The 13,873-nt window shown below is 39.0% G+C and overlaps 1 protein-coding gene across 1 annotated transcript in view; it reads left to right on the plus strand.

Moving 5' to 3' along the window:
• Nucleotides 1-10,124: 10,124 nt before the first annotated feature.
• Nucleotides 10,125-13,873, plus strand: part of ZNF782 (zinc finger protein 782) — a 58,549-nt gene continuing 54,800 nt past the window's right edge. Inside the window, exons 1-3 of the mRNA XM_081238274.1 lie at nucleotides 10,125-10,175; nucleotides 11,759-11,853; nucleotides 12,383-12,433. Of these exons, the coding sequence (XP_081094400.1) occupies nucleotides 12,419-12,433 (15 nt within the window). The 5' untranslated portion in view covers nucleotides 10,125-10,175; nucleotides 11,759-11,853; nucleotides 12,383-12,418. The remainder of the gene's footprint in view (nucleotides 10,176-11,758; nucleotides 11,854-12,382; nucleotides 12,434-13,873) is intronic.

Consider the following 13,873-nt stretch of genomic DNA (forward strand, 5'->3'; position numbering starts at 1 on the left):
TCAGCTTGGAGAACTTCTTTCACCATTTCTTGTAAGGCAGTTCTAGTTGTGATGAACTCCCTCAGTTTCTCTTTATTTCTTTATTCCTGAGGACAACTTTGCTGGGTAAAGTATTCTTGGTTGGCTTTTTTTTTTTTTTTCAGCTCTTTGAGTATATCATATCACTCTCTCCTTGCCTACCATGTATCTGCTGGGAAATTTGCTGATAGCCTTATGGGGGTTATCTTGTATGACAGAGATTTTTTTTCTCTTGCTGCTTTCAAAATTCTCTCCTTGTCTTTGATTCTAGACAGTTTAATTATAATACATCTTAGAGAAGTTCATTTTGGATAGAAAATTTGAGATGACTTATTTACTCCATGAACTAGGATGTCCAACTCTCTTCTCAGCCATTATTTTTTTGTTTGTTTATTTTATTTTATTTTATTTTATAGTCACTTTTCTTTAGAAAAGGTTTTTACCCTTTTCTCCCTCTCTTTTCTTTCTGGAACTCCAATGATGTGTAGATTGCTTCTTTTGTGTCCCATAAATCTTGTAGGCTTTCTTCATTCCTTTTTACTCTTTTTTTGTTTTGCTCCTCTGATTAGATAATTTCAATTGATCTGTCTTCAAGCTGACTAATTTCCTCTTCTACTTACTCCAGTCTGCTGTTGAAGCTTTCTATTGAATTCTTCAGTTCAGACATTGTATTCCTCAGTTCCAAAATTTCTGTTTTGTTCTTTTTTATGTTTCTCTCTCTTTGTTGAACATCTTTTTGTTCTAGTAATGTTTTTATGATTTTTTAAAATCTCCTATCTATGTTCTCTTGTAGCTCTGAGTATCTTTAAAATAATTATTTTGAATCCTTTGTCATGCAATTCCTGTATCTCCATTTCTTTGGGGTCAGTTAATGGAAGTTTACTGTGTTTTTTTGGTGGAGTTGTGTTTCCCTCATTCTTCGTGATCCCTCTAGCCTTGTGTAGGTATCTGTGCATTTGAATAAACAATCACTTCTTCTTGACTTTATAGACTTACTTTGGTAAGAAAAGACCTTTACCTAGGGGTGGGGATATGCTGGAGCTTGTAGTGACCCTGGATCTAGTGATGCAGAGTGCCAAGTGCAAGGGCATGTGGTGGTTCCAGTTTTGGCAGGGCGTGCTGACTCATTTTTCAGGCCACTGAGTCCTTGGCATGATCAACAACTGTGTGATCCTTGGTGAGCACTGCAGGGAGTCCATAGAGGCTTCAAAGGCTATTAGGGTCCTCAGAGGCACCTCCAGTTCCAGCATCTAGGACCAGGGCGGGCAATGGTGGTAGCCAGAGCCAGTGGTGTATACATGCTCAGCTGCAGGAGTAGCTGTGGGTGCCTGCATAGTGTCAGAGCCAATTACAAACACACTTATAGTAGGGGGGGCCAGGGTAAGGGTTGAGGCCAACTGCAGGCACCCTGGAAGCTCTGGGGGCCATGGTGGTTGGCATGCACCACCATGGCTGCTGGTTCTCACTACAGGAGCATGGCAGTGGAGGCCGGTGTTGGGAGTCAGACCAAGGGCATACAAATATACAGCCCAAGGGGTTAACTGCAGGTGAGCCGACTGGTGCAGGTCAATTATAGAAGAGAGGGACAGATGCAGGCCCACAAGAAGCTACAGGGGCTCTGGCATGCACTCCTGTGGCTGCACAGTCTCCTCACGGGCATACACATGACAGTGGCGGCCAGGGTCAGGTGTCAGACAGGGGGCGTGCAGATGCACAGCTGAAGTGACTAGCTGCAGAGGAGCCCAGTGGTGTAGACTGGTGACAGGAGACAGGGCTGGGTCCAGGCCCACAAGTAGCTGTGGGGCCCTTGGCTATTGAAGCATACTTCCTTGGCTGTAAGATCTTCCTATGGGTACACACACACCAATGGAGACCAGTGTGCAAGTACAAAGATTGAAGTGGTAGGGGTCAGCCGCCAGGGTCTGTACTGGCATTTCGTACTCACGCAGCTGCAGAGGCCTGGACTGGTTGCCAGCATGGGTCCCAGGTTCCAGTGGAAATGGGGATGGGGAGCAGGGAGGGACTCAGGTGGCTGGCATCTACTAAAGTGAATACCCATGAGGCAAAAATCAGTGAAATCTGGGGGGTTTGAAGTGGCTGTTTCTTCTGTGATGGAAGCTGCCAAGGTCAAAGAACTGAGGTTGCTTTCAATATATGTTGATATTAGTAAACCCTACTTTTCTTCCTTGCTCCTAGCCATCTCTGTACATCTCAGCTTTGCCAGTCTCTGGGAAGGTAAAACTGAATCAAGTGCTTTTTGTGTGTCCTGAAAGGCTGGGAAGCTCGTCACTCACTCCACTCTCCCTTTCCCTTCAAGGAGAATGGTTTCTAGTTGGGGAGTTTCCTCTTGGCACTGAGCAGTGCCAGCTTGGAGGACAGGGTGATGTAGGCAAAATGAAGCTGTTCTTTCCCTTTTTGTGCAGTTATTTTCAATTGCTTTGTTCCACTGTGTTGCTGAAGTTTCTTAAGTGGACTCCAGCACTCTTTTTGTTCGTGGAGAGATGTCTAATTGTTGATCTTTGTTGGGGGATGGAGGCTGAGTGTCTGACTCCACCATCTTGGTGACATTACTCTTTAATAATATATTGTTAAGGATTTTTTCATCTATATTCATGAGGGATATCAGTCTTTTCTTTGCATGTGATGTCTTCATTTGCCTTTGATGTCAAGATGAAACTGGCCTAATAGGATGATGTGAGACATGCTGTCTCTTTTCTACATTTTCTGGAATAGATGGTGAGGGATTGAGATTATTTCTTCCTTTAATATTCAGTGGAATTCACCAGTTGAGTCATTTGAATCTGGACTTTTATTTCCTGAAAGGAGTTTAATTACTAATTTAATTTTATTATTTGTTATAGATCTATTGAGATTTTTTATTTCTTTTTGAGTCAGTTTTGGAAATTTGGATCTAAGAATTTGTCTGTATCTTATAAAACATCTAATTTGTGGCGTAAAGTTGTTCATAATATTCTCTCATACTCCTTTAATTTCTGTATTTAAATTTCTTGTTTTGGTAAATTCTTGCTTGGAATGCTAGCTAAAGGATTGTCAATTTTGTTGATCTTTTAAAGAGCCAGATTGACAAAATTCTGGTTTTATTGATTTTTGTGTTTTGTATTTTTTTTTTTTTTTTTTTTGCAGTACGTGGGCCTCTCACTGCTGTGGCCTCTCCCGCTGTGGAGCACAGGCTCCGGATGCGCAGGCTCAGCGGCCATGACTCACGGGCCCAGCCGCTCCGCGGCATGCGGGATCCTCCCGGACCCGGGCACGAACCCACGTCCCCTGCATCGGCAGGCGGACTCTCAACCACCGCGCCACCAGGGAAGCCCATGTGTTTTGTATTTTTTTGACATGTGTTCTAACCTTTATTATTTCCTTTCTTTTGCATGGTTTTTTCTTTTTTAGTGTCTTGGGGTTGAAACCTAGGTTATTGATATGAGACTTCTCTTCCACTACAGGTGTTTAACAGTATAAATTTCTTTCTAAGCACTGCTTTAGGCACATCCCATACATTTTGATATATTTTAAAATTTTTCATTTACTTCAAAATACTTTCTAATTTTCCTTCCAATTTATTTTTTCACTTACGTGTTATTCAGATATGTGTCATTTAATTTCCAAATATTTGTGGATATCCCAGATATACTCTGTTCTTGATATTTCACATTCCACTGTGGTTGGAGAACATATTTATATTATTTCATTCCTGTTTAATTTATTGATATTTGTTTATGGCTGAATACATGGTCTATCCTAGAGAATGTTCCATGTGCTGTTGAAAAGAATGTGTATTCTGTATTTATTGAATGGAGCATTTTATATATGTCACTTAAATTACTTTGGTTGATAGTGTTTTTCAGGTCTTTCTTCTATAAACTTGCTGATTTTGTTTCATTTTTTTTCTATTATTTTTGGACATTAGGAAATTGAAATTCCCAACTATTATTGTTGTATTGTCTATTTCTACTTTCATTTCTGTCAGATATTGCTCCATGTATTTTGAAGTTCTGTTATTATATTTGTATACATTTATAATATTATTGACATTTTATCATTTGGATTTGTCCCTCTTTATCTCTAGTAATATTTCTTGTTTTAAAATCTACCTTGTCTAGTATTAATACAACCACTTCAGCAGGTTACTACTTGCATAACATATCTTTTCCATCCTTCTACTTTCAATGAATATGTGTCTTTAATTCTAAGATATGTCTTTTGTAGCTTGCTTATAGTTGGATCTTGCTATATTATCCATTTTGTCAATCTCTGTTTTCTAATTGAGTTGTTTAGACTATTTACATTTAGTGCAATTATTGATAGGGTCAGAGTTACATTTGCCATTTTGCTATTTGTTTTCTGTTTTCAGTCTTCTTTGTTCTTCTGTTCTTCCTTTAATGACTTCTTTTGTGTAAAATATTTTAGTACATTATTTTAATTCTTTTACTGATTTTTACATTTTTGAATTATTTTCCTAGTGTCTGAACTTCATATTCCAATATACATCTTAACTTATTGCAGTCTATTTCAAATTAATATTAACTGAATTCCCACAAAACATAGAATGTTTTCTACAATATAACTCTATTCTTTCCCCTTCTTGAGTAATTGTTTTAATATATATTATATGCCTTACAAACCAACAATACAGTGTTATAATTATTTCTTTATACAATCTTATGCATTTTAAAGAATTTAATAGAAGAAATGAGAAAATATATTTATAAATTCTTTTATTCTTAATCTAGATATTTATTACTCCTGGTACTTTTCATTTCTTCCAGTTGATTTGTGCTAGTGTCTAATGTCATTTTCTTCTAGCCCAAAGAATTTACTTTAGTATTTCTCATAAATCAGTTCTAATAGCAAGGAATTCTCCCAGCCTTTTAAAATTCAGAAATGTCCTTATTTCACCTTTATAACTGGTGGATAGTTTTGCTGGATAAAAAATTCTTCATTAGCAGTTTTTCTTTCAGTATTTTGAATATATTATTCCACTGCCTTCTTGGGTCCATTTTCTCTTGTGATAAGCTACGCTTTTTTTTATAGTGATGCACTCCAGTACGTATTAAGTTGTTTTTCTCTTTCTACTTTTAAGATTTTTCTCTTTGTGTGTGGCTTTCAACATTTGACTACAGTGTGTCTGGGTACACAACTCTTTGTATTTATTCTATTTAGGATTCATTAAACTTCTTGGATGAGTAAATTAACATTTTTTCATCAAAGTTAGGAAGTTTGGGCCATTATTCTTCGAAAAATAACAATAACTATTGGATTCACAATTTGAGGAAGTATATTAGATGAAACTTGATACATTTAGTGCACAAGTCTAGGGACCTTGAAATTGGAATGAGTACATGTCTTTGGATTCAGATATAGCCTGAATACATTGAGCATGATGAGTACACCATGATCTCATAAGCAGTTGTTTCTCCCCATGTGAGACAGTTTCTACATTGCTGGTACGCAACTATTAGATAAATCTCAAAATCATTATCCTGAGTGGAAAAAAAAAGACATACAGAAGAGTATGCACCATATGATTCCTTCTGCATGAAACACTAGAAAAGACAAAGCTAACCTATAGTGACCAAAATGGAGAGGGACAATTCCTAGATGGAAGTGACTGAATAGTGTCAAAAGTGATCCAATATATTTGGGCTCTCAATAGATGGAAATTATTTTAAGTATTCATTCTGATAAGGCTTGAATACAAGAATATCTTCAAGAGGGACATTATACTTCTGAATCTTTTATGAAATTCTGTGCATAGGAGGATGGATGCCAAATAAATACACCTTCTCCCCCAAACCCTACTAGGATGGACTCAATGTGAGATCAAGATCAAGGTGAAGATATTCACTTAGGCAGATTTACCAAGCATCCAGGAAGCCTAATGTTATTATCAGAGGAGAAGGATATGGCCAAGCATCTGCTACTAGTTTGTCAGAGCAGATATTCTCTGCTCTGTACACCTTACCTGGCGAATTAGACACTTGAAGCTTGTGAGGCAGTTCAGGTTTGTTGTACCTGAAATGCTCTGTGAAATTTTAAGGCCTCTAAGGTTGACTAAAAGTTACTGCTTGTGAGCAGATATGAAAAAGAAGTGATTAACTGACTTCTAACAGTGGTGCTCTCATTTCTTTCTCACCTAATACTAAGGAGTGATCCTAATATAACTCATCCCTCTTTTAGGGGAGTGCACACTCTCCTCAGGGTCTGCCTGTACAACCTCCCTTACTGACTCCAGGCGCATAGTGGGAATTTAAAAACCAACTATTCTTGGAGAGAAAATTGCAAGGTCTAATCCAGAAACAAACAAACAAAAAACACAAAAGGAACTCAAGATCTTTCTCAATACTAAATGCTGCAATCAAAATACATAGGGTAGCTGATTGGATGAAAAAAACAAAATCCATCTACATGCTGCCTATAAGAGACTCACTTCAGAGCTAAAGACACACAAAGATTGGAAGTGAGGGGATGGAAAAAGCTATCTCATGCAAATGGAAATGACAAGAAAGCAAGAGTAGCAATACTCATATCAGATAAAGTAGACTTTAAAACAAAGTCTATTACAAAAGACAAAGAAGGGCATTATTTTTAAAATAAATTTATTTATTTATTCATTTTTATTTTTGGCTGTGTTGGGTCTTTGCTGTGTGCAGGCTTTTTCTAGTTGCAGCGGAGGGTGTGCGGGCTTCTCATTGTCATGGCTTCTCTAGTTGCAGAGCATGGACTCTAAGCACATGGGCTTCAGTTGTTGTGACACACGGGCTCTAGAGCACAAGCTCAGTAGTTGTGACACCCGGGCTTAGTTGTTCCGTGGCATATGGGATCTTCCCAGGCCAGGGATCAAGCCCGTGTGCCCTGCTTTGGCAGGTGGATTCCCAACCACTGCACCATGAGGGAAGCCCAGGAAGGCGTTATTTAATGATACAGGGATCAATACAAGAAGAAGTTATAATATTTGTAAACATATGTGCACCTAATATAGGAACACCTAAATATATAAGGCAAATATTAACAGACATAAAAGGGAGAAATTTACAATAATACAATAATAGTAGGGGAATTTAACACCAACTTACATCACTGAACAGATGATCCAGACAGAAAGTCAATACAGAAACAGTGGCCTTAAATGACATATTAGACCAGTTGGAATTAATATACATCTACAGGATATTCCATCCCCAATAAAAACATAATACACAATATTTTCAAAGGCATGTGGAACATTCTCCAGGATAGATCCCATGATAGGCCACAAAACAAGTCTCAACAAATTAAAGAAGATAGAAATTTTACCAAACATCATTTCTGACTACAATGGTATGAAACTAGAAATCAATTAGAGGAAGAAAAGTGGAAAAAACACAAACACATGGAGATTAGACTACATGCTATTAAAAAACCAATGGGTCAACAAACAAAGAGCAAATCAGAAAATATCTTGAGACAAATGAAAGTTAAATGCAACTTTCCAGAAGCAGTTCTAAGAGGGAAGTTTATAGCAATACAGGCCTACCTCAAGAAATAAGAAAAACATCAAATAAACAACCTAAGCTACCATCTAAACGAATTAGAAAATGAAGAAAAAAGCCCAAAGTCAGGAGAAGGAAGGAAATAATAACGATCATAGCAGAAATAAATAAAACAGAGACAAAAAAATAACAACAACAACAACAGAAAAGATCAATGAAACCAAGTGTTGGTTTTTGGTTTTTTAAAAAGCTAAAAAAATAGATAAGCCTTTATTCAGTCCCATTAAGAAAATAAGAGAGAGGACCCAAATAAACAAAATAAGAAATGAAACCAATATAACAAAAATACCAAACAAAAAAAAATCCTAAGAATACTACAAACAGTTATATGCCAATAAATTGGACAACCTGGAAGAAATGGATAAATTCGTAGAAATATACAATCTTCCACGACTGAATCAGGAAGAAATAGATAATCTGATCAGACTGATTACTAGTATTGAAATTAAATCAGTAATAAAAAAACTGCCCCCAAAACAAAATCCCAGGACAGAACAGCTTCACAGGGGACTGCTACCAAACATAAAAATAAGAGTGAATACCTATCCTTCTCAAACTATTCCAAAAAGTTGAAAAGGGGGCTTTCCTGGTGGCGCAGTGGTTGAGAGTCCGCCTGCCGATGCAGGGGACACGGGTTCATGCCCCGGTCCGGGAAGATCCCACGTGCCGTGGAGCGGCTGGGCCTGTGAGCCATGGCTGCTGAGCCTGCACGTCCAGAGCCTGTGCTCTGCAATGGGAGAGGCCACAACAGTGAGAGACCCGCGTACCACCAAAAAAAAAAAAAAAAAAAGTTGAAGAGGAAGGAACATTCCCAAACTCATTCTATGAGGCCACAATTACTCTGACACCAAAACCAGACAAAAAAGAAAATTACAGGTCAATATCATTGATGAACATAGATGCAAAATGAAATATTAGCAAACCAAATTCGACAATACATTAAAAGGATCATACACCATGATCAAGAGGAATTTATTCCAGGGATACAAAGATGGTTCAATATCTGCAAATCAACCAATGTGATACACTACATTTAAAAAAAGGATATAAATCACATGATCATCTCAATAGATGGAGAAAAAGCATTTGATGAAATTCAACACTTATTCATGATAAACTCTAAACAAATTGGTATAGATCAAATTGGTATAGATTGGTATATAGGGTTTACAGATGCTTAAGAGAGGATAGGACATTAGAGGGAAGAAAACAAGTGAGGTTTGTGTATTTATAACTTTGGCTGGCTGTGCAGAGCCATGTAATGGCCATTACAATGTTTCTCTTCCTAAGGCCACAGCTCTCATAAGTGTAGCCTTTTCTGCCAGGCTCTGGTAGTATTACTTACCCTCACTATAAGCCTGATGGTGCTAATGGTTCCCTACCATCATCAGTTACAGGATGCTTCACCAACCCTACCCATGTTTTTGGAGCCCCCGTTTATTAAACTCAAGTGTCCTTTTTTTTCTTGACAACTGACACGTGTTTTTTGAGGTGACCCTGACAACAACACTGATCATAAACTCCATGGGGATAGGGAATTTAATATCTTTTATCTGATGTTGTTAACCCAGCATCTAGAATGATGTCTATCACACAGAAAGTTTTCAATAAATTTGTTCCATGAACATATGTAGTGACCACTTTCTTTCTGTTAGTGAAATTTATGTTAAAGTCTATTATGATTGATTTAATGTAACATTGATTTAATACAGTTTGACCAGCATTTTTGTGCTGTTATTTGTAATTCGTTAAAGAATGACAAAGAATTAGGTATGTCAGCAAAAAGCAAGCAAACTTGTTATGTGCACAGAAATCCAAGATCAACGTAATTTAATTAACAAAATTTGTTGAAACAATAATAATAGAATTCATCTGAAAACAATGTTGATTCATAAAAACTAACAGCTTCCTTATATATCAATACATCTATACCTGCAGCACTGCCTTGACCTCCAGTAGAACCTCCACACTGGGCTCCAGGGGTGCCAGCAGGGGCTTAGGGGTTAATGGGTGTGCTGGCTATATAGATACAGTGTAGAGGTCCCAAGTTGAAAAATTACAAAATTATAATTTTACAGCTATATAATTTCAATTCTAAATACCTCAATCGTCCTGCCTTTTTTTTTTTTTTACAAAACCAATTTTCTTACGTAACTCAAAATTTTTTCACACTTTACCTACGTAATGGTAATTTTAACATTTTCAATATCCAATCCATATTCAAGTTTCCCCAACTATCTCCAAATGACTTATGAAAAAACTGCTATTTCAATTGGGAGCCAATAGAGGACCACCCTTTGCATCTGGCATTTAAGTTGATATTTAACCCGTTCTCTTCAGGATCCTTGAGAGGCTGGGCAGGATACTTGTAAGACGTCGCCCTTCAGCTTTCTAAAATGCGTAAACGCCTAAAGAGTGACTGCAGCAGTGGACGCGGAGGTCTATGGGAAATGTAGTCTTGAATCCTTCTGTTTTACCGCGCGGCCCTCTGGGAAGGGGATTCTGGGCTGCTTCTGCGCGTGTGCGGCTGTATCCCCGCCTCCTCTTTCGTCTTCTCTGGACTTCAGGGAAGAGGTTTGGGAAGCTGGGAGTCAGCTCGGAAAGTGAAGGGTGCGCACCTGGGGTGAGAGTGCGGGGGGACCAGCTGAGAGGGTTGCGTTTGTGCCTAGGGATGGAAGCGGAAAATCTTTGGGACTCCCTCCCACCAACGCCAGTGTATGCGCCCGGGCGGGCCCTCAGCCTGGGGGAGGCCGGTAGGGGGTGACCCCGGCCCTCGGCCTCCCCGGGTGCAGGTCGGGCTGGTCCGGTTAAGAGCAGGTGCTCAGTGTAGGCCTGGGTGTGTGGGGACCATGTGCTTGGCCCCGCCTGCAGCCCGACAGGGGAAAAAAAGCCCATGTCGGCGGCAGGGGGCAAAGTGAATTTATAGTGCTGACGGTGGCCAGGGGTCTGCGATGAGAGCCCCTGGAGCAGAAGGGCCCGGTAAATTACAGGTCTGTCACCTGTAAGCAGGGTTACAGAAGGAACCTGGGTAAGAGGTATTTTATATGAAAATGATACTAATGGTGACTGTTTCGTGGCGTTGTTTTGAAACTTAGATCTAAGTCATCACTTGTAAAGCATTTAGACGAGTGCCAGATACTGAGCACTGAGTAAGTGACAACTGCTATTATAGTTGGAAGACACTTTATTCTTTTCATTGGATGGCTTTATGTTATCTCACTAACACTTTAACAAAAACCGAGGCTCAGGTTGGTGGAACGGTGTGGTCAGGTCACAAGCTAGTAGTGAGGGAGTTTAGATTCAAGGGCAGGGTGCTTTACTTACAACCTCAGGCTTTGTCTAAATATCACACTACCTAATACCGACATTGTAGCCTTCAGGGCACTTAGCAAAGAGGCCTGTCCCTGGTTCCCAGAAGTATAAGGGAAAGTGAATGTAGATGGAATCCTACCATGTGTCAAAATTTATTCTGGGATTTCTAGTGTCTCTTCAGGTCACTTGGGGCAGACAGAGGTCCCTGCTCCCTTCTGCATTGCCAGGCTGTCTGTCTTTTAAGTCTGGTATTATAATGAATTCCAAGAATTAGGCTTTTGCTCCTGAAATGAATTGTTTCTTGGATCCACGTCCCAGTTACCTTGAAACAAAGTGACCCTTGTGAAGTAGGAAGCAGGGAGTCTCTGTTAACAGGAGTCTTACCTGGAAGAGAGCACCCCTATGACCTTAGACCTCGTTCCAGAGCCTCAGAGCAGAGACAGAAGAGCCCAGAAAGGAGCAGATCCTAGATTTGCAAGATCAGAAGCTGTTCTTAATCTCCCTGCCCAGAGTGAGCCAATCTTGGTGATGACCCCACCTCCAGAAGCCACCAGACTATGTGACAGTGGGGGGTTTGGGCCAGCCTTGAGAAGAGCAAGGTGAGCTGAACTGGTCCAGGGGCAGGCTGTTCAGGAAAGGCCATTTTGTTGGAGAGCTTGTGAGGGCGAGGTCTGGGGTTAAGGGATAACCAGGCAGAGGGAGGAAATGCTGTCTCCACTCTCCCTAAATTGCCCCCCCCCCAAAGATGCTGTGTTGCTGTCACATGTGTCTGTCACCACATGTGACACTAGTGATATGCCGACCTCACAGGTTCCCAGAATGATGATATGTGAAGGGTTTTCCAAGGTCATCTATTTATAACTCTCTTGAAATCTTTAAAGACATCAGGCCTGAAAAGTTCAGTGACTTGTCCAGGGAAACCCAGTTTGTTTGTGACAGAATCAGGAGGAAAACAGTGCACTTCGCCCTCTCACAGGTAGGTCACCAAAAGGGCCTTTTGACAAATATATCACGGCTGAAACGATTAAAATTTCCTGCCTTAAGGCATCCCATCTCTTTTATTAGGCTTTCTGTAGATTGTTTATACCAGCGGGTAAATAATATTAATAAGAAAAATAGATAAGTGGTGCATACTGAGTATTGTTCTGCTAAGTTAATTTTAATGAAAGGATAGTGTCTTATCCTTTGGTGTATTTAATTCAGCTAATCTTCTGTTGTTTTTATTTACTTGTGTTAGGACACATGCATTATTTTTAAAATGATTGAGAAAAGTTTACATTCACTCAGTTAAAAACTGCAGATTTAATCCTCATGGTCATCTCAGAGTCACACAAAGACAGGTGGTGCCACCTGTACGTGATCACTCTAGTGCCTTTTCAAGGCCAAGAGGGCCCTATGCCTATAAGGAAGATGATCCCCAACTGGGGTGCTGACATTTTGGGGGGTGAATCTAGGAGCTATAAGACAGGTTATGTCTCATGACACCCATCTTTCTGTCCCCTCAGCTGAACCACGATTCTCTACTCTCCCAAGAGCAGAAAATGAACATACCTCAGGTGAGCTCTTTATTCTTTCCTCATTTTGCATTTTTATGGATTTATAAGGTTAAGAAGCATCCATGCATTAAATGGAAAAGGAGAAATAAAAATAGATCAAGTCAATCTTGAGGGATAATATACACTATTTTACTATTAATTGTGATGTTTGCTGTCAGCTTCTGGTAGGTTACCTTTGTCAGGGTAAGAAGGTTGCTTCCAGGTATCAGTTTGCTAAGATTTCACATTAGTCATGAATGTGCATTACATTACATTGATTACATTTTGTGTATCTATTGGAGCAAAGCTATAGCTTATTTCCTTTAATCTATATATACTGTAAACAGTATAATGGATTTTCTAATGTTAACTTAAATCCCTGTGTAGACCCTAATTGCTAATAAGTGTGGTAAGTTGCTTCTTACATATCTTCCTAGGACTTTTTGCTAATACTGTATTTAGGATTTTTATTTTTGTATCCACAACTTGTATTAGACTATACTTTCTTGTTTCTGTGTCCAATTATGGTATCATGGTCATAGTCTCATAAAAGGAAATGGGACATTTTCCTGCTCCTTTTCTTTAATAATAATTTAGATGAGAAAATTGTGTTACATGTAGATTTTGTGAAACTCACCTATAAATTAGGGCCTTATGAAGACTTTTTGCATGAAGATTTTGATTAATTTATTGGTCATAAGTCTATGATGGATTTGTTTTTTTTTTAGTGTAACTTTCCTCATTACATTTTCATAGAAAATTGTTCATTTTTATTTATTTATTTTTTAATTTTGGCTGCGAAGGGTCTTAGTTGTGACACGCTGGATCTTTGTTGTGGCATGCAGGATCTTTAGTTGTGGTATGCGGACTCTCAGTTGTGGCATGCAGAGTCTTAGTTGCGGCATGCATACGGGATCTAGTTCCCCAACCAGGGATCGAACCTGGGTCCCCTGCATTGGGAGCGCAGAGTCTTACCCACTAGACCACCAGTGAAGTCCCTATTTATGTTTTTAAATGTATTTTCATGAGCTTGTTGATAGTATTCTCTTAGGATTTCAAAATCTTTGTTATACCAATAATTTCCTTTTTTGATCAACTTTAAAATTTTATTTCAGTATAAAGCTTGCCAATCAGAAAAGGACAAAGTTTGTTCTCGTTGGCCCAATCTAAAACTAAGAATTTCTGTGTATGAGGGTCTTAGTATCTGTGCTGGCAGAATAGAATAGAGGAATTGGGAGTAGAGAAACGTGCGTTTGCCATGTTTGTGCTTTCTACCTTTGCATACCCAACTGTCAGCACCATTTGTTGACAAGAATATCCTTTCTCCATTGAATTGTATTGGCACCTCTGAGGGAAATCAACTAGCAACCTATGTTTGGGTCTGTTTCTGGATTCTCTTCACTTCTTTTTTTTATTTTTTAAAAAACTTTATTGAAGTATAGTTGATTTACAATGTTGTGT

The sequence above is a fragment of the Mesoplodon bidens genome (assembly GCF_964165515.1).
Source record: "Mesoplodon bidens genome assembly, chromosome: 6".
Classification (NCBI taxonomy): domain Eukaryota; kingdom Metazoa; phylum Chordata; class Mammalia; order Artiodactyla; family Ziphiidae; genus Mesoplodon; species Mesoplodon bidens.